At 44.1% G+C, this 25,129-nt stretch overlaps 2 protein-coding genes across 2 annotated transcripts in view; both read left to right on the top strand.

Moving 5' to 3' along the window:
• RABGAP1L (RAB GTPase activating protein 1 like) overlaps window positions 1-25,129 on the top strand; it is a gene marked incomplete at its 5' end in the record, with an annotated part of 256,452 nt that overhangs the window by 75,036 nt on the left and 156,287 nt on the right. The gene's annotated exons all lie outside the window — the stretch shown is intronic.
• On the top strand, window positions 16,014-17,099 carry GPR52 (G protein-coupled receptor 52; the record flags this gene model as incomplete). The annotated part of the gene is made up of 1 exon (XM_084265998.1): window positions 16,014-17,099. One exon carries the CDS (start codon window positions 16,014-16,016, stop codon window positions 17,097-17,099), a length of 1,086 nt encoding a protein of 361 aa, XP_084122124.1.

The following is a 25,129-nucleotide window of genomic DNA, read 5'->3' as shown; positions in this document are numbered from 1 at the left end:
GGAATAAAATGTCCCTAAGGTGAATTCAATTTGCCAAGTTTTGATTCATTTAGAGCTCATTTGGAGAAAATCTTTCAGTTTTGTGTGCTCGCTCTTCGTCTGCAAAGAAATTCTGTGATGCAATGACAGCTTTTTTCAGGAGAGAAAGGAGTAGCATCCATTAGTAATTGTTATGTCGTCTTAATTTTAACTTTTATGTATGATATTTCAGGTGGAAAATAGCACCAATAATATTTTTTTTTCAGGGCCTGCATAATGATATAGAAAGTTTGGCCACACTTAAGCCTTGCCCTGCAGTTTCTTTTCCATACAGAACCACTGAGGCTACAGCAGAACGACACTCACAGTCGAATCCCCGGCTCTTGGGGCGCTGTACGACCCACCGGCTCTAAACATCGCGTAGGCTGACACGTGAAAAATTCCATTACTCAAAGAGTTGTCAGATATTGGCACAGGCTGCTCAGGGAGGTGGGTGAGTCACTATCCCTGGAGGTGTTTCAAAGAAGAGTAGATGTTGTGTTTGGTGATGCGGTCTAGTGTTGGACCTAGGAGGGCTGGATAGACTGTTGGACTCGATCTTGAAGCTCTTTTCCAACCAAAACCGTTCTGTGGTTTGTTCTGAAGGGTGGAGTGCACCTGAGAGTTGCATTTGCCCTCTTGGAAACTGCATTCCACTTTGTGGGAGATTATAATCCCCCAAAACAGGGACACATCCTTGCCCGTTGTTTCCAACAGAACGCTGAAGCCCAAAGATGTTTAAGTGATGGTTACTGGAAGAATTTATATAACATTGATGGTTCTCGTGGACTCCAGCTGTACGTATATTGATACAGACGGAGTGGTGTGCTGGGAGGAGTTCCATGTCTCGCTGTTTCTTTACAGCAGAGCGTGCAGGAATAGCTGGTAGTTCTGGTAAGTGCTTGGCACCTCGGGTGCAGCTTAAGAACCCGTGGTACTCCTTTGTGGATAAAACATTGATAGGTATCCTACTTTAATTCCCATATTGGTTTGTTAGTAGACATATGGTTTCCTGTAGTGGTAGTGATGCCAATGGTGAAAGAGTAGCCTGAGGAAGATGTTTTAAACAGTGGCATCCTACACCATGGAGTACCAGTGGATTGTTTCTGGAGTTCTCCGCGGTGTGCTCTTCATGTAATGCATGTTCATTCCGTGTGCATGTGTCTGTCTCTCTCACGGCGTTAGGGTGCTGCTTAGATGAAGCAAATGGTTACGTACATGGATCACTGGAAGAGAGCTGCTGTTCCCAGGAGCCTAATGTATTTATATTGAGTTTTTAAACAATTGGCCTTCTCTCAGCTCTTCAATTCACTTCCTCCTAACCCTCCCCTGCTTTCAAACAGAGGATACATAAAGGACTGGAGCATCACCCCTAACGAGAAAAGACTGAAAGAACTGGGGCTGTTCAGCCTGGAGAAAAGAAGCCTGAGAGGGGATCTGATCAGTGTTTATCAATATCTGAAGGGTGGGACACAGGGGAAAATGGCCAGCCTCTTCTCAGTGGCAGAATTTCTTCCTGGTGAGGATGAGGGAGCCCTGGGACAGGCTGCCCAGTGGGGTGTGGAGTCTCCTTCTCTGGAGATATTCCAGACCTGTCTGGACGCCTCCCTGTGTGACCTGTTCTAGGGACCCTGCTTTGGCAGAGGGGTTGGACCTGCAGATCTCTGGAGCTCTCTTCCAACCCCAATAGTCCTGTGGTTCTGTGAACTGCTGTTCGGGAGGCTGCATTACTCAAGGGCTGGAGCTTGTGGAGGTGAGAGCAGGAGATGAAACCCGGGGCTCTGTGTGTTACTCTCCCAGAGCAGTCAGTGTGAGAGGCATTAGGTGCTGTTGCTGGCATAGTGCCCAGCAGTCAGAAGACTGCACCAAAAAATCAGAGTAGTTGGTTTTTAGACATTGTCTTGCTAACTAATTCCTGTTGTTACACCTGGAAATAAGCAGTAACGTTAGACTTGGAAAGGATTTCAGGCCTGCCCTGGTCTGACTTTGAAAGAAGAAAGATGCCTCTGTTGCTGAACTCCCACATTGGCATGTGTGAGTGGCCTGCACATGTAAATGCAGCAACCCTACCTAAAAATGCCAGTAGCTCTTAAAAATCTGACTTTCCTAGCTGTGGCTTGTCTTTCAAATGGTTCATGTCTGAAAGAAAGCTGAGAGCATCTTCAGTGTAGGCTTCTGCAGTGTGATTCGTGGAGGCTGTTGGAAACCATCGGACTCCTTGCCCTGACAGCCCAGTCAGGAGCCCTACCGCTGGCTTCCACGGAAAAAGGTGCAGAAGTCACCCTTTAAAATAGCAGCATTTCCTGTGACTGTTCTGTGAAAGCTAATGTTCCAACAAATCTTAAATACGCTTTATCTCAACCACCACCTTTTCCTGAGTATTAATTGCTGGTTTCACCGTGTTGATGTTTGATGCTCTGGGAATGACACGAAGAGCTCTATATGCTTAGAGAGGAACACCAAGAACCAAAGCATCCAGGATATCCTTTGATACCCTCGATATCCAGGGTTTTTTATTTCTCCAAGGGATCACAGGTACTGTTTAAATTAAAAAGCCTTTGTTAACAGTGGTACCCTTTATTGCAGTGTGGGTTTCCCATTGTGGTTTACAGCTAGGAAGGGGCAATTCACCAGAACCTCAATAGTACAGAAACCCAGAAGGTTTTGAGCTGTGTGTGCAGAAAAACTAAAGCGTGTCTGATGAACACATCACTTAAATGCAAACTGGAATTTAACACAGGGTTGAGTTCTGATACCTTTTGCTATCGTAATTTGTGCCTCACTTCTTTGATAGACCCCTCCCTCCCCTCAAATGACAGTATTGTTCCTGTGCTCTTTATGATGTTCTTCTTAGGGGCTGAGCTAGCAGTAAGTACAATTTACAGTAATCAGAAGAGATCCTACAGATCTTCTTTACAGCCTGTATCCGTGAAGTATTTCCCCCCTTTGCACTGATGAATATGCTTGTATAGATTATGTGTAACTTATCTGCAAGCAGATGTGCAGCTCCTGAGGTAAATTAACCAAAAGAAGGTCATGCATGAAGAATCTTTTTGGTTGGTTTCTGTGGACATACCCAAATGTTTAGGTAGCTAAGAATTAATTAGTTTTTTTCTTGTGGATTTTCATTGGTGTTTTTTTAAACTGGCAGCTGAGTATTGATGATATGGAGATTTGTGTGTTTTAATTATGTGCTGCGTGTGACAGTGTCATCCTATACGGCTGCTTTGTCTCAAAAACAACTCGGTTTCAAAACAGAACCTTTTCTTGAATCAGTAATGCAATACCCATCCTGAATCTGAAAGGAGACCATCGGGCACGGGAGCTGCGGTTTCACGCTGTGCCTTGCCCAGGCAGCGTGCTGCCAAAGAAAGGTTTCTTTACCATGTGTTGTGTCACAAAGGCTGATAAATCACAGTAATTTCTAGATTTGGATGTAGAAATCTTCCTTGTCAATCCTGTTGTTGTTGTCCCTCGACCCAAGCTTTAGTTAGGCTAGCCTAACTTCACAGTCTGGTTAAGTGTGCTTCTTGTTCCCTATGTGATGGAGTGAGAGGCACCTCTTGGAAGGGTGCTGCCTTCCTTTCATGAATTTGTAAATGTCATTTCAGAAAGCACCTTCCAGGGTTTCCTTTGACTTTCGGTGGAAATGATTGCTCCCAAGTTCTTCTTTTATGGAAAATTAAAAATACAGAGACATGTTAAGGCTAGAGTGTGCTTGCAGATGTTAGAATACATACGCTTTGGGGGTGCTTTTACATACATCCTCAGCACAGAGCAGCTCTGCCTGATTTTATAAAAAGAAAGGTGAGCCCTGGGTGCTGAATGTGAGCGGTGGATTTACACAGCTGTCGGAGTGGAGTGATGCTCGGACTGCTGCCCATTTTCTTTGAACTCCAAGACTTACATTGCAGGCAGCCGTGCGCTCAATTAAGTTTAGACTATTATATGACGAGGAAACTAATTTCATAGAAAGTTCAGAACAGCATGTCTTTTGTCTTCAGGAGCTGGTTGAGTCAGCGACAAAACCTTGAAAACGCACAGCCTGGCTCCTTTAGCCTGGGCATTTGACGGAGTGCTGCTCTGGCTTTGATTTAAAGCCTTGCCATTCATGTGGCTAAGGTTTAACCTGGCTGCTGTGTTGTGTGTAGTGACTGTTGTACATGGAGAAGCTGTTGGCTCTGTCATCGATTCATTAGCTGATGTCTTTTCCTACCTGATTTTGCATTTCTGAAAATACCTGTGATGCTTAGTGACAGAGCAAGTTAGCTGTTTATCCAGCCTCAGCATTAATAATACCAAGGCCAAGGAAGGAAAGCTACCAAAATACCCCTGAACTTGGCTGTGGTTGTCCCTGCTGTGCTCCTTACACATCGCTTCAATCCCCGGGCTGCCGCAATAAGGAATTCCATCGGATTCTTTTCCCTTTGTGCAAGCGAAGGAGGAACCCGACTTAGATCTGTGTTCTTGGCTGCGCTGCTTCTGCATGCTGAAAGTTCTCACGGCCTTCTCCTAGGAGCCAGAAAGGAGTTAGTCATAACACTGGTAGGAACTGCTTAACTGCAGTGAAGGCAAAATAGCAGGCACGTACCGGGGTAAAATATTAGCTCGTGCTGGGATGCCAGCACATGCCACATACATGAGTCCAGTGCAAATATTTCCAGTAGAAGCTGCTGCTTCTAGTCATAATTCTCTGAAATATCTGTTAAATACTTTGCTTAGCAGTAATTAAGGCTTATGTGAGTGCAGGCTTTGGAACGTTTAGCAGTGCACACAGTTCTGTTAATTTTTTAATTAAAGCAGCAATTTTGACAATCTGACAAGTGTTGGGTGGGAGACGGCGAGTTCCCGAAGGGTGCTGTGGCAGTGCTTGTGTAGCTCAGAGCCCTGTGACAGTCAAACATGTATCAGAAATGGCAGTACGTTGCGGTCGTTAATTCTAGTCATCTTCACAATTCCATACATACAGAGGGGCAGAACTCTTGTGGATTTTGGTATTCTCTGCCTTTTCAGTACTTCATTTAACCATGGTTAAGTATGACTTTCAGTTGCATAGCACCTTTGGATGTGATGCTCCCTTCTGCCGCAGCATAGTGATGACTGACACAAACACTGTCCCGGTCTGTTTATTTCTGTAATAAGCTGATACGTTTTATGGATCGAGGTACAATCGCCAGGACACTCATTAAATGGTGCGAGGTGGGTGTTGCTTCCCTGCTGCCTGTGAGAACTTGGAATGACTGATCTTCTGTTCACCTGTTTTTTTCTCCCTTGTACTCTGCAGAGTTCTCTGGAACTTGTGCTAATTGTCATCTCCAAAGCAGAATCCAAAAAAACCCAACCACTCCTTGTCTCTGAAGCTCTTTCTGAAAATTGAGTCATAGACGTTATATTTGAAGCCAGCAGAATGTTTGATTATTCTACTTTTGACTGCCTTTAAAATTCTAGTTGCCATAACAACTTTATTTCTTTATTTTTAGCACATCAGTTGCCATAACAATAAAATATAGCTTTGTGAATGTAACCATTTTTCCCCTCACTTTTTCTTTTTTGCTTTGTTTTATAAAGGACTTCTTCGGGGAGGAAAGGAAATACAGGAAAGCTCTTCCCCTCTGAGCACTTTGGTTAGAACATAAGCTGAAAAATATATATATATTATTTTTAATTAGACTTTCTCCATTTCTACGGCAGCTTTTTGACTACAAAGTATTTCCATAATTTACGCAGGAAAATCAGTGCAAGTCACTGTATGAAACCTTTGTAGAAAATTCCTGTTGGGCTTTCACTTTTATGTGGTTGTGTTAATGTCTTAGAAACCTGTAATGCTTGGAGTCACTTCTGATGTCTTCATATCACATACAACAGCAAGAAATAAGCTACAGGCAGCTGCTACTGATATGGGAAGCCTTTTTCTTTACACTGATGAAAGCTGTCCCTCATCCCTACTCTCCGGTTTTCTTGTTCCTTACTATTTAAGTTTTGCAGCGAGTAACTCTCTGTTGTTGTCGTGTCAGCCTTTATCTGTCATTAAAAGTAGGAGAACAGATTAGGCTGGGTTTGTTCCTGCAGCAGCCGTGGCAGACAGGCAGGGGAGAAGGGTGGTCAGGAACATGCTGCTGCGTGTCTCCTTGAGCCCCGTTCATTCTGGTGGCCATACAAAACCGATGGTCTCTACCATCCTACACAAACGGAGCAGGTAGGACCCAGGGCTTCTGTTTCTTCCCCTGTGGTCCCATCCTGGGCATGTTGTCCATTAGTTGACAATTCTGTCAATCCATACTGCTAAAGTATATATTTAATTTCTTTCTTTCTTCCTCCCGAGATGGCAAATAATGTCAGGTTTGATATTTCTTTCTGAATAAAAACATAATTTCTCAGCTCACATAACATTTTACGTGTGCCAATTCCTAGCTATAAATATAAATGTCCTCATTATCTAATACAATCAAACTAATTTAAGACAAAAACTGCTAGTTATTGGAAGCTGAATGCATTTAGATGTTATTAATCCCAAAACTTAGTTATCAGATGTGAGATGAATTTTATAAATTTTAATTAACTAATTTTTAACTCCAAAGGGAAATAAATCAGCAACTCTTGCTTTCAGCAGCATTTCCCACACATCCATCGTTGCTGGGTTCCATGGCTGTGAGTTACCCAGGAGTCTACTTTGACTGCTGCTGTTTGCAAAATCTTCCTTCTAGCCTGCTCTTGGTAGGGAGCTATTCCCGGTCCTTTCTTGTATATGGTTATCATTTGCTGATAGAGACTCTATGGCGTAAGAGAATAGAAGTGATACCCCTTCAGCAGCTCCAGCTGGGAGGAAAATTTGGTCTAAATGAAGCCGAGCTGAAAATCCATAAAAAGAAATTGTGCCACGCTTCAGTTTATAAATAGTCTTCATGCCGTATCTTTTCCATGTTCCTCTCTTCCACTTCTTCACAGAAGTGGTGGAGTAGTAATGCCGAGTAACACTTTGCAGGAAGATAAGTCTTCTAAAAGTCACATTTTACTTTGATTGTTCTCAGCTTTGTTGTCCTCAAGAAATCATGGAAGCGGATTTACTAGTCCAAATCTGGGCTCGATACCAGCTGCTCCTCAGTAAGTCCCATGCTAAAAGAAGTAGTAAATCTATGGTATATTTTCTGTGGCTGATGTTTGGTAGATTTACTAAGGCCCTAAAAAAACAACAAACACTATGAGAAAAGGAGAGCAGTTCGCATAAATTGTCCTCTCCCATGCTGCAGTGGCACAGCAGGGTGTTCATTTCTTCTAGTGTTACGTGTACCTTGTTTGCATTCTGTTGTAATGAAACCAAGGAGGTAAAGGAGATGTTCGTCCTTATCAGCCAGCCTCCAGAGCCTAGCAGGAGACAGAGAGGGTGGGATGTGGTGTGGAACAGACCCAGCATCAAGTCCTGGGTCAGCTGCTTGTTGGCACTGGGGCAGGCTGGGGACAGACAGTAATTGTTACCAACTTGGATTGATTGGGAAAGCAAGTTCTAGGTGTGAAGAAGTATGGGGAATTCTTCTGTCTTTTCTGGTTTATCCATGTTGGCACCATAGAAGGATCCTCTGGGGCCCTAGTCTCACCTCTAACCACAGTGCGGCTAACTGCAAAGTTAGGTGAGGTTGCCCAGCCCTTGTCCCATTGAATTTTGAAACTCCAGGATGGAGACATCACAGCTTCCCCGGGAGACTCTTGCGGTCTTTTGTCCACAGCAATGCTTGAAGCTATAACTCTTTCTCCTAAATGATCCTAGTTGTTTGGTGTTTTTCTGAGCCACCTCTTGTCTCCTTGAAGCAGCACTATTTTAAAAAATTCCATTAAAGGACAAGTTTAGGGTGGAATGTGCCAATTAGGTATGCAAATCAAAACATAAATGATCAGTGTGACTAGGCACGTGCTTCCAGCCAGCCTAGCAATATTGGTCATATGGTGGTTTATGGATGTGTGGCCTTGGCTTTGAGTTCTGAGGAACGCTTTGAGGTGATGCTCTTGGGAGAATTTAAAGAAATAATATGGGGTGAGACTGGGTTGGTTGGTTTGTTTTTGAAAGGCAATGAAGAATGAAAGGCATACTTGCATATATTTACTTTTTGCTGCATCCAAACTTGTGATTTTTGAAGGACTGACAGATGTGTATGGTTTCAATCCTTGTGTTCCTACCTTAGTGGTTGCTTTTGCATGGCCTTTAGAACTTGGCTTCCTAATCAAGGCCACAATAAATTATTCATCATTTGAACTCATTAAATCAACTTTTTTTGCCTTTTAAAAGGTCGTGCTGTAGTTTAAGAGAACTCTGTGGCTTGCAGTGTGTGAAAATCCCAGTAGGTGATGACAGTGCTTGGGATTTTATTTTTTCTTAGTAGCCTTAAAATCTGTTGTTCTAGCTCTGCCAAACACTGACTGAACAGTCTGCCCGTATTTACAGTTCCCTCAACTGCCATCTCTTGTCCCCTGGTTAAACAGGTGACAATTTTAATTGCCTCTTGACAGCAGTGTCATTAATAGCCAGTCTGTTTCCATTCACCCTGATGTACTTCTGTGCATAGAGGCAATGCTTTGGGTGTGTGGACAGGGCCTGGGTCTCTTGTGGTACTTGAAATGCAGAGGGATGGCTTTGAAGGAAAGGCATGTTCTTCTAGATGGTCAGTGTGCTGTCAAAAACCACTAACTGAACATTAGTCATGCCATCAAAAGCTGGAGCTAAAGGAGAAGCAAAGCCCAGGGCCCTTTGTCAGGAAGCTTGGAGCATCCGTAGGTAGTACGCCCGCATTCTTTTGCCAGTATGCTGTATGTTTGTGCTACTGCTAGTTGGAGGATGGATGAATTAGTTTTCGTGGCAGCCACATGACTCTGGCAGAAGGCATATGTCTTTATTTTTTGCTTTTATACCACTGTGAGATGCTTTTCTGATTCTTCCATTGTTCCTTTTCATGCATTTTGGAGGTTTTTGGGGTTTTTTTATCATGAGGGCTCAGTTAGTAAATAGCATCGTTATGTAGCTTAAGTGCCGTTTTTAACGCAAATGCTATATCTAATTCCTGAAAAATGTTAATTATCACCATTCATTAGACCTCACAGCATGTCCCTGAAATAATTTCGATAGATAGTTTATCGTGGTGGTTTATTGCTATTGATTTGATGGGCTGAAGTTGGGTGGTATTTGTCACTCCGAACTGAGCTTGTGAAGTGAATTCCATATGTCATAGGAGTGTCAATGTTATCTTGAGGGAGGCTCCTTTGGAAGAAAATTGTCCTTAAACTTGAGATAAGGAAAAGTCTAATCTGTGAGGTCACAGGTGGGAATGATTAAAGGGAGATTGTAGTAATTTACTCAGAAAACTTGCTTAATACTTACTAAGCATGTGAATTATGTTAGTAGGTAATTCACTGGTTTCAGACTGTAGAAGTGTCCTTGTGAAAGGACTGCACAATACACATGCACAGAGGAATGCCCATGGTTCTCTACTGATCCACCACAGCATGGGTAAAAACGCCTTCTCTCTTACCAGTTTCTTGGTCTCTGTTGCAGTGCCCTGATTACCTGAGGTTTATATATAATACCAGTTAATACTTGCTTCCTTGCAATCAGTATTGGGAAAGGACAGGGCAGCGACTCCAGCAGAGGAGCCGAATGAAACAGAACCTGCCGGCGTTAGGAGTAAGAGGAAAAGGGATCCTTTGTTCCCTTCCCACATCCCTCATGTACCTCGAAGCTCCTGTCCCCTTCCAGCTTCTTACCTCAAGTCCCCCCAGCCCAAATCATATTGCCCCCCTCTTTCTTTGCCGCTTTAGAGAACGTGCTCTCACTGCCATCAAATTCAGTGTCCCCTCTTGTGTGGAAAAGGCTTTGGGGGTGATGATGATTTTTTTTATTCCCCCTGTAACAGTGAGCTGAGCACCCTGTGAGAGCATCTGCCTATCAAAACCATAGCTGTGTAACTTGTATCACTTAGATCTTTTTTGCAGTCACTGGACCATAGCACTGTAAGATGATTTCTGGCATTCTTTGTGATCCTGGGGTGGGAGGGAGAAGGGAAGGAAGCATCTGTGATAGCAAAACTATCCGGTGGAGAAATATTTCTCGGGTTTAAACTTTCTATTGGACACTGTAGTTTCCTTGAGAACAGGCACTTTGGGGTTTTCACCGCTGGTCTGAACGGGTTTAGTCTTGGTGATGATGAAGACAAACTGCAATGAGGAAAATTCTGAGCTGATAGTGGGAGTCAGGGAGAGAGCAGTCAGATATTGGGACAGTGCCCCCTGCAAGCTGTGAAGATTCCATCCTTGGAGATGTTCGCAACTTGGCTAGCTAGGACCTGGTGCAATTTGGCATTGGATGTGGCTTTGAAGCTGGCCTTCCTTTGAGCAGGGGGTTGATATCTAGACATGCCTTCCCACATAGAATGATTAAGTCTGAGAGTACTTTGAGAGGAATAAACACAGATTCTTTTATATATACACATATGTCTCTTGTATCTCCGGTGACCTAATCTAGGAGATCCTGCCCCGGCAGGGGGCTTGGACTAGATGATCTTTTGACGTTCCGTCCGACCCTGATCATTCTGTGATACTCAGGTGAAAATCCCAGTGTGTTTGGTGTAAGCCAGAGCTCTTTGTGCCAGCTTTTTAAATAGACAGCTGCAGTGGGTGGATTTGGGGAAGAGGCTTTATATTCCAAATACCAAATAAAACTGATTTCTGCCATAAATACAGCACCAATATGACTTCAGAAAGGAGCTTCAAACACTAGCCTGATGTAAAACAACCCAACCACGTACCACGCACAATTTTTTAGGCAACCGCTGAATTTTCTTCCTCCTCTCCCTCTTTAAGCTGCAAGCTTTCTAGAACAGAATTTTTCTGGAGGCGTTAAAAACAAAGCCCGAGAGTCCGCATGATGTGGTGGACGAGTAAATGCGAGAGGTAGGTTAAAAATAAAGCAAACTGAAGTCACACCTTTGTTCTGCAGGCTAAGGGTGCAGATCTGCATCTGACTAAATCACCATTAAGTTCCTCATCCCACACTGTCAGCTGCATCTCCCTGCTCTGATCAATGTTTTCTGAAAAGGTTTCACAGCAATTATTGCTGTTCATTTAAAATATTAAATAATCAGCGTCCTGAAAGACTTCAAACTAGAAACGAGCGGCATGCGGCTGAGATGCTGCTTTGTGCGTTGCAGGAATCGCTTCTGTCAGTCCTGTTGTCCTACAAAAAACATCAAATATTCCCATTCCTTTCCGAATAGAAGAAATGAGATTGTTTCCTTGCTTGGAGCCTCTAGGTCTGCCTCTGCTTGGACTTCTTCTGTCTGAGCGCCTTTACTGCGCTTCCTTGCAGGGTCATCCCCATCATTGCTGCTTTCCCAGGTTGGCTTTTCACCCATAGAGCTCGACCTACTACCGCATCTCCTCTCAGCAGGATCAGATGGTGTGTGAGTCCTCTGTTTTGGATGGTAACTTCTGTTGTTTGTAGCTGGTGTAATTTGTGAAGAAGGTGTGGAAACACCTTCTATTCAGCTGAAGGAAGAGCATGTAAGTCCTTTTGCTGGACATAACCAGCTACGGGGTTTGTGTGCCAGGTAAAATACTGCTTCAGGGATGGCCCTTAAATTCTTCCAGTATAACTGTTTCCTCTCTCTTCCTTTTTTCATATGCATTTTTTTTTTGAAAATCATTCCTGAAGCACATTTTAAAACTCCACTACAATCCCTAGCATGTCTCTAATCTCCGGATGGAAAACTTTTTCCATACTGCTTTTTCAACATGCTGCCTCTGATACGCTGCTCCAGCACTACCTTGTCTTGTCACTGTAATCGGAGAGCTGTGGCAGGACTGACTGATTTCTTCTTGAATTTTCCTTTGCCTCCAAATACACGTATGATGCAGCACCAGTGAGTGTGGGCAGGCAGTCCATGGCAGTTTTGCATTGCTGCTCCTCGGAAAAGGCTTCCGGGAGCTGGGCTGCTGGAGTAGCTGAAGTGATGAAACCACTGGCGACGTGCAGCGTGACTGTATTTTGGGGAGGGTAGGGTGTGGGGGGGAGGGGGGTGGTGGTAGTGAAGGCAGCCTACTCTTATTTCCACAAAGAAAGAAATCAAACTTCCTTAATTTTGTATCACTTCATCCCTTCAATTATAATTCATGAGAAGAAAAGCGTTTTTACCCGCACTGACATCCAGCCAGCAGAGGTTGCCAGTGGTTCCTCTGTTACCTCTTTGCCTGGATTTCTTGTCCAAGACCTGAAATATTTGGCTGATGTGAGCACTCCTTATCAGAGTTCAGTCCTTGGAACACAGAGGCTTCATCCATCACCTGGATCCGCCCTGTGAGCAAGGCGACCCCATGATTGCTGTAACACGGGGAAGCTTTGGTAGTTACCAATATTCACATCTGTATTGAGTGGAATTGCACTGAGCACATAGTTTCTGTGGTCTACTTAAATTTAGGCTCCACTTGCACTTGTCTCATGTACCCTCATGTCTTTGAGGCTTCGAAACATCCATTTTATGATGTCTTGGCCCGATGTTTCTCTGGCACCTGCTGCAGACCAGCCTGGGGAGGGGAGAGAGCAGTAGTGGTTGTTGCCATGCCCGTGCACACCATGGTTTGTTCTCCTCCTCCTCCCCCACAGGAGCAGTGGCAAGAGGAGGAATAAAAACTGCTTCCTATTGTTCCGCCTGCGGTATGGATAGCTGTGGCTTAAAGCTGTACTTGGGGACTAAATTTAGTTGCTAAATCTGTTGTCGCAGCCATTTGTCGTTCCGAGGTCTCAGAGAGGGATGTTAATTTTTGTTCTTAAATCCTTCGATGGAAGAACTGGGGAATTACCTCTCTGCTGTGGCAAACCGCTCTCGTGCTGCTGCGTCTTTCGGCTGCTTCCCGTTTCTCCAGCCCTGTCATTCAGCCTGGAGGGTTTGCTCCAGGCTGTACTCGAAATACAAGATGTTAACCCAGGAGTAGCTTATTAAAACTTTGCTCATGGTTTGCCTCGGAACTGAAAGAATTTAAATCACTGTAGTTTCTAATGAGTTGGCTTGTTAAATCCTCTGATACCGTTTGGGGCACGTGCATTTCACTGATCTGTAGCCCCGAATCCGGTTTGGTGGTTGGTATTTCGGCTCCCTGTCTCTGTGTGTGTGGCAGATAACTTCGATGGTTGTGCTTCTGTTCCTGGATTTATTTTGAGGAAGCATGAAGTAAACAAAAGTTCCAAGTCCTTAACTGGGGGGGCACGACAGCATCCCTTTGTGTGCACAGGGAGATGGGTTTATTAGGTCACAAAGTCTGCGCTTTGAGAAGTACCGTGCTGCTCATGGGTGTTTTTTAACGGATGTTTGCAATCGGGTGGAGCAATTAACCAATTGGTACAGTGGTGAAACCAGTTGTGGTTGAGTTTTAAAACAATCTGCCTCAAGTATGAAAAGAATTAATTATTCTGGGACTGGGATTTTGTCTTTCAAGCGGGTCAAAATCTGTGTCGGTCCATCGCAGACCTGCGGTGCCTGTAAGTGCTCTGTGCTGTGCAGCCGGAGACGCGTATGGAATTGGCAGTCTGAGAGGAACTCTTCATTTTTAGCTGGGTGCCGATGGGGCTTTCCAAAATCCCTGTCCCCCCCCCATCAGCCTCCAGCACTGTGGCTGGTGTCTGGACCTGGGTGATGCGGTTGGTATTTTTAGGGCTGCCTGCACCCCACGTTACCCCAACTCTGGAACCAGGCGACTTTGGGAGACTTGCACCGCCCAAACCTCCACCTCCCCTCATCCCCGTCCGCCGGGCCCGGTTCCCGTGCGGGGCCCGGCCGCCGTTACCTAGTGACAGCGCGGGGGGGCGGCCATTGGCTGCGGCCGGGGGAGCCAGCCACCTCTCCGGCGCCCGGCGCGGCTGCGGCGGCTCGGCGGGAGGAGGAGGAGGAAGAGGAGGAGGAGCGGCCCCAGGTGCAAGCAATCATTTCTAGGGGGGGAAGGAGAGAAATTGCGAGCGCAGCTTCCAGCCGCGCCACAGTCACCGGGAGTCCCCTCGTCAGACGGCTGGTGAGGATGAGGATGGGAATGCACCTAGGTGAGAAAGCTCGCTCCATCGCTTTAGCGGAGGGGCAGGGAAAGGACCGCTTTTATACGTCCTCCGCTGCTGGGAGACGGAGGGAATGAATAGCTGGTAATATTCTGGGATGTTATAAAACCCGAAGGACTTTTCTCTACGGCGTGGCGATGCGCGAGGGGAAATTAACTCCGGAAAGAATGCTTCTCTCTCTCAAACTGCTGCGACAGCATCGGAAATTTTTCTTTTCCTAGTGTCTGACATTCCTCCCGGAGATGCAGCAAGGGCTGTCAGAACCAGCCCAGAGATTATTCTGGCACTTTTAAAGAGACTTAAAGCAAATGCTGGCGTAATATCTGAATGACCTTGGAGATCGTTTTGTGTGGATTCATTAATTTTCACTGCCAGTCTTCTAGTCTCAGGAACTCTAGGATTAAAGATGGTTTTAACGTTTTTAGGGGCCTTTCCAGAAGCAAGATTGTATACAATTAATTACCTGCCTAATGATTCCTGAACTAATCAAGCATTTACTTAAAGCTGACCACAGAAGATGCTTTCTTTTAATGCTTGCTTTCTCCATTAACTGCGACTAAAACAAGCAAGGTAATGTCCTGCGATTGGAAGACCATTTTCTAAAGCAGCTATTTATTATGCTAATCATCTAATGAATATAGAAAGCCCAAACCTATGTAGAAGATGAAGCTGAATACCAGAATAATGGAGTAGTAAACAATGGCAGCTTTTCCAGTCAAATCAGCATTTCATTAGCTTCGCAGCAGAATGCGGATGGAAGTTTCTGTTCTCGTGTGGGGGTTTGTGAAATGATTCAGGTGTTGCTACAGAGGTGAGCAATATCATGGATATACCCGTGAACTCCCGTGTACTGAGCCACCGTAGCAGATACGGCAGAGTTGCCAAAGATGATTATTTTAAATTACCGTTGCTGAAATTAAATTCAAGAGGATTTATTTTGTCTGTGGGGACCTTGAATTATGCTTCTGGCATTAATAATTGTAATGGACTAGAACTGTTTGAAGGAATTGTGCATAGTGACATAAGTCTCCAAATTCTATTCTTAAATTATTTTCATTTTTAAATGAATAGACACAATCTTCCTCATTGTATGAGATGTATGTTTTCTTTCTTGGGAGTCAGGGGACAAATCTGCCTCATCCCCCACTCGTCTCCCTGCAAATAAAATTCATTATTCATACCCAAACAGTGGTGAGTCTATTGGAATTAACCTTGACAAAAATGTTTCCCTTACCTTTCCAATGAAATAGCATGGATAAGACGGAGTACCACCTCCGGAAAGGAGCCAGAAAAGACAGTGTTAGACGATGAACTTCTCCCTTTTCTCTCCAGTCAGTCTGTGATTTAAATTGAACCACTGAAAAGATTATCTCCGGTATCTGCTGGTCCAGGAAACCTGAGCTGTACTGAGGTTCCTCCTTCCCTGCCTCCCCCTCACCTCGTTATATTCCAAAGTAAATGACTTTCTCAGGAAAACAAGCAGGCAGAGATTTCCCCCCCCCTCCATCCCTCTTTCCTTGGGAAATGAATGTGTGTCTCTTGTCAGATTTTAGTCGGTATTTTGCAGTACCTGTTTGTTTTGGAAGTGCCTTGTGTTTGCTAAAGATTGGTCAAGAGCACTGGAGGAGCTGATCAGTGGCCTTTCTCTTTCTGGCTTTTTTTTTTTCTTCTTCTTTTTTCTTCTTCTTCTTCTTTTCTTTCTTTCTTTCTTTCTTTCCTTAAAGCTAAGGTGTGCCAGAGGTGATGCACTGATGCTGAGGAGGCATCAACAGCTATGGGACTGTAATCCTCTCGAATGTAAGCACTGGCAGTGTCTACAAAGAGAGATCGAGAGACGCTGAGGCAGAGTTAACTGCTGCTAAGCAGGTCATCTGCTCGCTAAGGCTGAGATTGCCGTGTTCCCCAGTCACAAAGCATGAACCAGTCCCGATGGATTGAATGGAGGACTCTAAATATGAGCAGTAGTGTTATGAACATATCTGAGCATCTCTCCTGCCCTCTCGGATTTGGTCACTACAATGCAGTTGACATCTGTATCCTTGAGACAGTCGTCATTGTCTTGCTAACCTTTTTAATTATTGCGGGTAACTTAACTGTGATATTTGTGTTTCACTGTGCTCCACTCCTGCATCATTATACCACCAGCTATTTTATTCAGACCATGGCCTATGCTGATCTTTTTGTTGGAGTTAGCTGCTTGGTTCCTACTTTGTCACTGCTCCACTACTCGACAGGTGTCCACGAGTCCTTGACTTGCCAAGTTTTTGGATATATCATCTCTGTGCTAAAAAGCGTATCTATGGCATGTCTCGCTTGCATCAGCGTGGATCGCTATCTCGCTATAACAAAGCCTCTCTCCTATAACCAACTGGTCACACCTTGTCGCTTGAGAATCTGCATCATTTTGATCTGGATATACTCTTGTCTCATCTTCTTGCCTTCCTTTTTCGGTTGGGGAAAACCTGGTTACCACGGAGATATTTTTGAATGGTGTGCTACCTCCTGGCTAACTAACGCCTACTTTACCAGCTTTATCGTGTGCTTACTATATGCTCCTGCTGCCTTTGTCATATGTTTCACCTATTTCCACATCTTTAAAATCTGCCGGCAGCACACCAAAGAGATAAAGGATCGGAGAGCTCGATTTCCTAGCCACGAAGTGGATGCTGCTGGGGAGACTGGGCACAGCCCCGATCGCCGCTATGCCATGGTTTTGTTTCGGATAACCAGTGTGTTCTATGTGCTGTGGCTCCCCTATATCATATACTTTCTGCTGGAGAGCTCTAGGGTGTTGGAAAACCCGTCGCTTTCCTTCTTAACGACGTGGCTTGCTATAAGCAATAGTTTCTGCAACTGTGTGATATATAGCCTCTCCAACAGCGTTTTCAGGCTGGGACTGCGGAGACTGTCGGAGACGATATGTTCATCTTGTATGTGCTTAAAAGACAGGGACGTACGGGACCCGAAACCGAGAAAACGGGCTAATTCCTGCTCCATTTAAAGAAAACTGGTGCATGTAATCAAATGTGGAGCTTTGCTAGTATGTGCTGTGTCAGGAAACTTGCCAGAAGAGAAATGTTTACTTGGATAGTTTGCTGTCACGTTAGAGGGAGTTTGGAAACGATGTGCAAAGGGAAAGGCCAAGGTTGCTGTTAAAGAAGGGTCACTGAACTTGTGAAATGGTGGGGAGAGCGATGCGGCAGAGACCGCGGAGGAAGTCCGAACTCACAAATCTTCCAAAGGGCATGAAATAACTACCACATCAGTGGAGGTTCCTCGTAAAATAAATGAGTTAGCTACTTACTACCTTATATTTCCCCCCTTGTAGAAAAGTTGTCTTACTACTATCTCTGTGTCAGAATATACTGTAGCCTTCCAAATCCAGATTATATTTAAGAGGAAGCAGTCACCAACACAGTAAGCGGCTATCCGTAAATTATATACCCGAGGACTATAGTAGATGCTGCAGACGAATAATCAGCTCTATCTCTGCTAACGCTGTGTACAGTTTTCAGTGGTGCAAACAAACCGCCATGCATTAAACCTCACGCTGCGTGTGACGCTTTGGGAGAAACCAGCACGGTTATGGTACAACTTAAACTGAAGCTCTCCCTCTCATTCCTCCTTAACCCTGTCCCCGCCCCTTACTGTGCATCCCCATATTCCATCGTGTCCAAGTGGTTTAGTTTAAGGGCACCTACGAGCCAAGCTGAGTTTCAGACCATTCTTCCAGCAGAAAGCAATAGCCCTCCCTGGCTGGCTGAGCAATGGCAGCTGCCCACGTAGAATGCCTCCTTTAATCTTTCATTCTCTCGACCCCGTTAAATTAGCGCACGGTATCGATGTAGTGTCCTTTAGGGTGTACTAAAGCTTTCCCTTTATTGGCTCCACAGATAATCCTAACGCAGATATGATAACCGCTCACAGCGGCGTGCATCACTGCTTAGAAAATTAAAACTAACTAACCCTTTTCTTTGGGAAGCCTTCATAGCTTACTGTTGTAGCTGTCAGTCCCTTGTGTGAACCTGGCTTGCACATATACTGTATTTTTTCCCTTCTTTTTTTTTTCTTTTTTTTTAGTTTTTTTTAGAGAAAACCATACGTCGTGGCCTGTGCCTGATGTTTTCATTGCACATGGAATAGGTCAATGCTACAGGGTTAAAAAAAAATTGCACTTGCTTTAAGAGAAAACCTTCTGCACAGTTGTTGAGTAGCTGTTTGTGAGACAGGTGTTCTCGGAGGAGGCGAACAAGCCGATTTAGCGTTAAATACAGGCAGAGAACTTCAGTATTTTATTTCCTTTTGTACTGAACTGATTTTCAGGTCCACTGATGAAATCTTCTTTCATTTTGCAAGGGCACACATTAGGTTTGTGTAATCAATTTCCAGGGGTTCAGATGCATGCCAGTCAATAACATATTTAAATTATTATTTTGAACCAAATGTAATTTTCTTAGATGGTTATTGGCTTTTTAAAAAAAGGCCCAATTATTGATTGATGGTGCCTTTTGACACTGCACTATTTATTCCTTCTTTCACCAAAATGCATATGTAAAGATCGTGCCTATTACTTTTTGTAATGGAAGCTAACCACGCTTGCACACTTGTGGTTTGACTATAGATCTCCTTTAATTATGTGTCCTTTGTTCTGTTGAGGTGGTTCTGAACCCCTGTACGTTTTTTAAACCTGTAAGAAAGTTGAAACAATGGAATAAAGTAGTATTATGTATATGAAAACCAACCTTGGCTTTAGTTGCCTGATGTTATGCTCCGTTCTTTGTCAAAAGTTCTTTTGGGTTAGGGCTCCAGAGTGAATGGTTTCAAATCCAAACCTCAGACCTGCCTGATTGCCGTCTTAAATGTTTATCTACCTGTTTTTAGCATTATACAGGCTTTAAACCAGAGTGAAACATGATGTGAAGCATTCCTAGAGCTGTTGCTGATGATTAGCCCTGATAAATATAGTGGAAATGTGGGTAGCAGTCTGTGCACGTCTCTCGGAATGCTCCATGTCTATGGAAATGTGTCTGCCGCCTTCTTTTGTGGAGTTGCTGTTTATTTTGGAAGGCTCTTTTTGGCTGACTGCTGCTCTGTAAGGATGCATAGCCCCAACTCTTCTTACAAGCAGGACCTGGATTCATTTCCTTCTGTCAGTATTCTGTGATTGTTTCCTGATTTGTAGGTCCTCCACATGTGAGACAAGGAATGAGGGAATTTCTCACGGCTCCTGGGGCTGGTTTCATACCGTAACATGGTTTCGCATCTACGTTCCAGACCTGGTTGCTTGCTGCTTCTGGTTTGTGTTGGTGTTGTGTTGGTTGGACTCAATGATCTCTTGAGGTCCCTTCCAACCCCTATGATTCTATGATTCCTGGTAACAATTTTTTGTGGGACCTCCTGAAACTCAAGAAAAGTTCTAGAAAATGCTGGAAGTTGAGCTGACCTCTCATTAAGCACAGTCTGGAGGTGGTTAAAGTGTTGCTAGCACAGTATGGCAACTGCAGATATGTACAAGTACTGCAAGCTAACTCCTGTGCATCAGTAGTGCCTTAGTTGAACCCAGCTTCAATAACCTCAGTGCAGGGACTTGATGTCCATGAACTTGAAGCTTTGCTGCCTGCAAGTGGTGGGTCAGGGAGGGATCTTTGTTTTGGGGCTGTGGCACAAGGTTTACTCACCAGCCCACTGGCCCCTTGCCCTAAAGGGCACAGCTTTTGATACTTTTCTTCTCTCTACTGTGCGTTGAGCTTGTGGAGTTGTCAGGTGGGACCAAAGGTTTCCTTTTTACCTCGGGCTGGTCCTTGGAGGGAGAGGATATAGAAGACGTCCAGCACCCTGCAAACAAAAACGTAGGCTCCTTGTTTCTTCACCCTTTTTTGGAGGGGAGGTTGTTTCTAAAACATTAGCTTAACGTTGTTGGTGTGAGAACACAAATTTATCTGGACCCTGAATTTCAGTTGCTGTGAAGTCACACTTCAACCTCTTCTTTGTAAATCTGAGTCTCTTGGAATCTGTCAGACCAAACATCCTCAGCAGAGTTAAATCCTTGCTGTTTCCGTGACAGGATTTGACCCGGAGGTCAGTCACAGAACCTGGTCAGAACCTAATGAGTGTGTTTTGTTTTTTCGGAGAGTGTTTTCTAAAATCATGATTTTAAATTTTTTTTTGAGGGAGGTTTGTTATTGTTTTCCTAATGCTGTCTGAGGAATCCAGCTGGTGCTAAATTCTCTTCCAAAATTATAAGGTTGGACATTTGATGAATAAAAAAAGTCCAAGAGGGATTCCAGTCGCCCAATCTGTCACTGTTGGTTTTTGTTCTGTCATTATCTCGTCTCGTGTTCTTCTGTAAAAATCTGATTAAAGAAGGAGACTTTTAAAGCTGTCATCTGAGTACCTATCCCACTTTCATGTGCCTAAAGATCTTTGGCTTATGGAATACCTAGTAGGTAGACGACTGGACACTGACCAAAGAAATCGATATGGAAAAGTTGTTGATAATTTAGGAATAATAAAGTCTCCCCATAGACAAACACACTGAGGAGGCTGCTAAAATGTCAGGATCCCTTAAAAGAAAAAAATAATAAGTGGCCGTGAGACAAAAATGTATGTGAAGTGTTAAATAAAAAGGGTCACATGTAGAGATGTGCCTAATAGGAAAGCAAAATGTATGGAGAAATGTATATGAAAAAGAAGAAAAAACCCCGAAACTCCTTCATGTGGGAAGGTGGTGATTGTGCTGTTATTACTCTTGTCTCTGGGTTACAATGCTTGCAGTGTACTGGAGGCTGTGCCAGGGTCGCTGCCGTACTGGTTTTGGAACCTCAGGGCTGCTGCCTGAGGAACAGTTAAAAATGATAAATAAATAAATAGTGTGATAGCAGCAAAAGCGCTACCTGAAAAGGAATTTTTTCTTCACCAAATCCTGTGTGCTTCTTTAGTTTCTGGAATGGTGATGTGAATTTCTCCTTAAAATACAGCTCTTCAAAGGGAAGGGAAGCTGTAGTTTCCATGTGGTCTGACAGGAAGAGTGTCGTCCCCTCGCTCCTGCCTTGGAATCTGTGCCGTGATTGTGCTTGGGGAAGCACAAGGCATCGCGCCAGGCCTGGTTCTGTGCTGAATCTTTGTGTTTCCCCAGCTGAGAAGCTGGGAGTGTTTTGCTTGATTGAGGACCTTTTAAAAATAGTGTTTAGGTTGGGTTTCTGGTTATTTTGTATTTGGGAGTGCTTGGCAAATGGATATTTGTAAGCACACTCTCCTTTCACACTCAGCAAAACTGCTAACAGGTCCTTCTTTGGGAAAATCACTTACTGATCAGTATTAAAAATTGGTTATTGAGAAGAGCCTATCAATGCAGTGATTAATTAATTTGTTAGCTGGTTCATCTTGAGTATGAGAAATTAAGTTTTAGAGAGATGGTTGCTGCCCTGTAGTTGGTGGGAAGCACATCAGCTTGAATACTGTTGCACACTTAGTTCTCAACGTGTAATTCTTTTATCTTTCCACATTACATTGGTGGCCAAAGAAATAAATGTTTTGAATTATTTTTCTCTAGTGTTAGTGTCAGAAGGCTGACACCTTCTGAGGATCTGGATCTCTCAGTGCAAGGCACTGGGAATATCCCAAGGTGGGATATTTGTAGTGGGAATATCCCAGGGAGTGGTGCGCCCATCCTTCTCCCGACGGACTGAATTTACATCTCTTTTGCCGGGTTGTTTAGATTAAACTATTTTCTGTGTACCATTTGAAAATCAAAGCCAAAAATTAGTTAATTAGGTGCCCATTAATTTTTAGGCCTCTCCAGAAAGAGGAGCATCACAGAGGTGGCGTTTTCCCACACTTTTGTGTGTTACCTGGAGTGCTGCTTGGGGATAGTATTTTTCCAAAGACTACATGATTTTTGCTAAACCAGATCTGAAGGTCAGGTAGAATTGTGGGGGGGTTCTGCTGAACATAGTCATGTTTAAATTTTATTTTAATTTATTTTTAGGATATTCTAATTTTGCTCCTAGATCTCTGCAGTCCCAAGGCGGTTCTGTTAACAAAAGGCTGTGGTCGTAGTTGCAGATTAGCGGGGTGAAAGCAATATGGGAGGATGTTTAAGGGTAGCTTCCTACTCACGCCTCTTTCAAGTGAGTCTTAAATAAAAGGACTCCTTCCTTTGTCTGATGTCAGAAAGAGCCTTCCGGAGAATACCATGGGAGGTGGAACAGCATGTGAGTGGAGAAACCTCAAGAAGCTGTAAATGGCTCTGCACCCCAGCACAGCCTTGAGAAAATACTAACTTCCCCCCCAACTTGTGCATCCCTGGTTTCTGCTGGCTTTTCCTTTGTCCAGGTCCTGTGAAAAAGTAGGATGAATCTAAGGAAACCTCGGTGCTTTTGCCTGTGCTGGCAGGAGTCTCCGAAAAGCAATTTCAGGCAGCAAAAAATGCCTGGAGATCTTCAGGATTTTATCGCAGTCTTCCACTAACTGCTGCCAGACTTTAACCTTCTTGAGGAGAGCACGACAGTGATGCTGAAGGCTTCTCCTTTTCCTCACCCTGAGACTTGCTCTCAGTAAAGCAAAGGTGATTCCGATCAAAATGAAACTTTTCAAAGTGCAGATATTACCTGGGAAGGGGGTTTTGTTGTTTGCTTGTGATGCTCATCCCTGCTCAAAGCTTGCAAGCTGAATTTTCCGACTGGTAGCGTTAGGACAAGTGACCAAACACAGAGGATTTTGGAAGGGGAAGCTCAGACACATTAATCATATGAGGGCATCTCTGCATCTTGGCAGCATGGCTTTTTCTTTCTTTGTTTTCTTTAAATGCAATATGTAATGCTCGTGATCTTTTCTTCTTCTTCTTCCTCTAGAAGCTGTTTGAATAAGCACAGATTCTTTTAATGGCGGAAGAAGTCTGTTTTATGAGACATTTAAGTGCAGAGTAGACTGGTGGTTTGGGGAATCATAACAGAACGTCCCCAGGAGAGGACAAAGTATGTTACTGGTGAAACGGGTATTTTACTCGTATGCTTTGGGCAGGGAAGTCTTCAAATACCCATAGCTTCTGGTCCTTGTAGCATCTCCATCTCTCAAGTGTTGTTTAGGCTTGTGCATGTATTATTCAAAAGTTCTTCTTGTGGGACACCTTAATTTAGAATTGTAAATGGACAAATGACATTTTCCATCCTCAGGCAAATTTGTTCTGCCCTAAGGCAGACCTTTGCTGAGGCCACAGGCTTTTGGTGGTGTCTAAGTGGTTATAGTGTACGGGTTTCGTTAGCTCCTTTATTGCAGGGAAGTACATGCAGGGACTGTGTGTTGAGGCAGAAGAGCTGAGATGGGCCGCTCCTCGTGTGTTGTGTGAAGTTACTGCATCTGAAGAACCCAGGTGAGGTTGTGGCTTTGGAGGGCCAGACATGGAGACTGAGCAACCATGTTTTAGTCATTTCAGTAGTTTGCCATAATGCCACCGTCTTATCTCTGTCTTCCACGTTTGTACTTAGCCAGGGCTTGGAATACCTACACTCCTAGTTTCCTGCTGAGATTCCTGTAGGTCTCGCAGCATGGTGTGCCATTTAAACCTCTGATTAACGGCTGCTGACTACACCCGCGGTGGTTTGGGTTGTTACCGTTCTGGCAGCAGCATGAACCATGCCAGCACCTCACTGCCTCTTCCCTCTGTGTGGTTTTTAATCACAGAATCGTAGGGGTTGGAAGGAACCTCTGGAGATCGACTCCAACTCCCCTGCTAAAGCAGGATCGCCTAGAGTGCATTGCACAGGATCGCATCCAGGCAGGTTTTGAATATCTCCAGAGAAGGAGACTCTGCAGTGTCTCTGGGCAGCCTGTCCCAGAGCTTTGTCACCCTCACTGGGAAGAAGCTTTTCCTTATATTGAGGTGGAACTTCCTGTGTTCCAGTTTGTGCCAGTTTGCCCTTGTCCTGTCACAGGGCACCACTAAAACGAGTCTGGCCCTGTCCTCTAGACATCGACCCTTTAGATATTTATAAATGTGAATCAGATCCCCCCTCAATCTTCTCTTCTCTAGACTAGACAGACCCAGCTCTCTCAGCCTTTCCTTACATGAGAGATGTTCCGGGCCCCTCCTCATCCTGGTAGCTCTCCACTGGACTCTCTTCAGTAGTTCCCTGTCTTTCTTGAACTGGGGAGCCCAGAAGTAGACACAGGACTCCACATGTGCCCTCACCAGGTAATGGTAAGGAAATTTGTTGTAATTAAAAGTGTGCTACAAGTAACGAGTTGTTATTAGGTGAAGAACCGGTTAATCTGTTCCTCATCTGTGCCATCAGCAGGTGACCAGGTTCTTCAGAAGGCGGCTTTTACCAGTTATTTTATTCTAACCAGGTACACGCTACACTTTGTGTAATGACTTTTAATGCAGCCGTGTGTACGTCAGGGTTGTGAGCAGCTGTGTAACAGCAAGGTTCTGCTGGCAGCTTTTCCTTCGTTTCAAGGGCTTCGGGGACCGCTTTGTGGCCAGAGTTGGGTAAGTGCTCAGTGTGTACTAGAGTTACTGAAGCCAGACCAGCAAACACGGACTATGAATGAAACACCATTATCCAAAACTACTGGCTTCTGAATAGTGTCCTGGCAGTATGTCACGATGGCTTATGAAGGTGATATAGAAAAACAAGAAATTCAGTAAATAAAAGTGTGACTGCATGCTATTGTTGTTAAATTATTTTGAAAACCTTTAATTTTTCAACTCAGGACTTTCAGAGAACATTATTTTCTGTGATCTCATACCTTGGGAACTCACAACCAGTTAGTTATTTTCCTTGGCTGACTGTGTTTTACTTGTTCTTGGGCTTTTGAGGGGGTTAAAGTTTGATTTTCAATTTGAATTTTCATTTAAATTTTAAAAGTTTGCTGTTTCCTAGATGCTTTCTTTGCTTGAGTCATGTAAAAACCTTTATGAGAACACTAGAAGCTTCATGTCCTTGAAGGGAACTACATCTAGTCTTAAATCTATTGAGACTGCGTTTCACTCTATCTAAAGGAAGCTGTTGCTGTACCTCGTTTACTAGA

This window comes from Gallinula chloropus, assembly GCF_964237585.1.
Source record: "Gallinula chloropus genome assembly, chromosome: 6".
Lineage (NCBI taxonomy): Eukaryota > Metazoa > Chordata > Aves > Gruiformes > Rallidae > Gallinula > Gallinula chloropus.
This window is presented reverse-complemented; position numbering and strand designations above follow the sequence as displayed.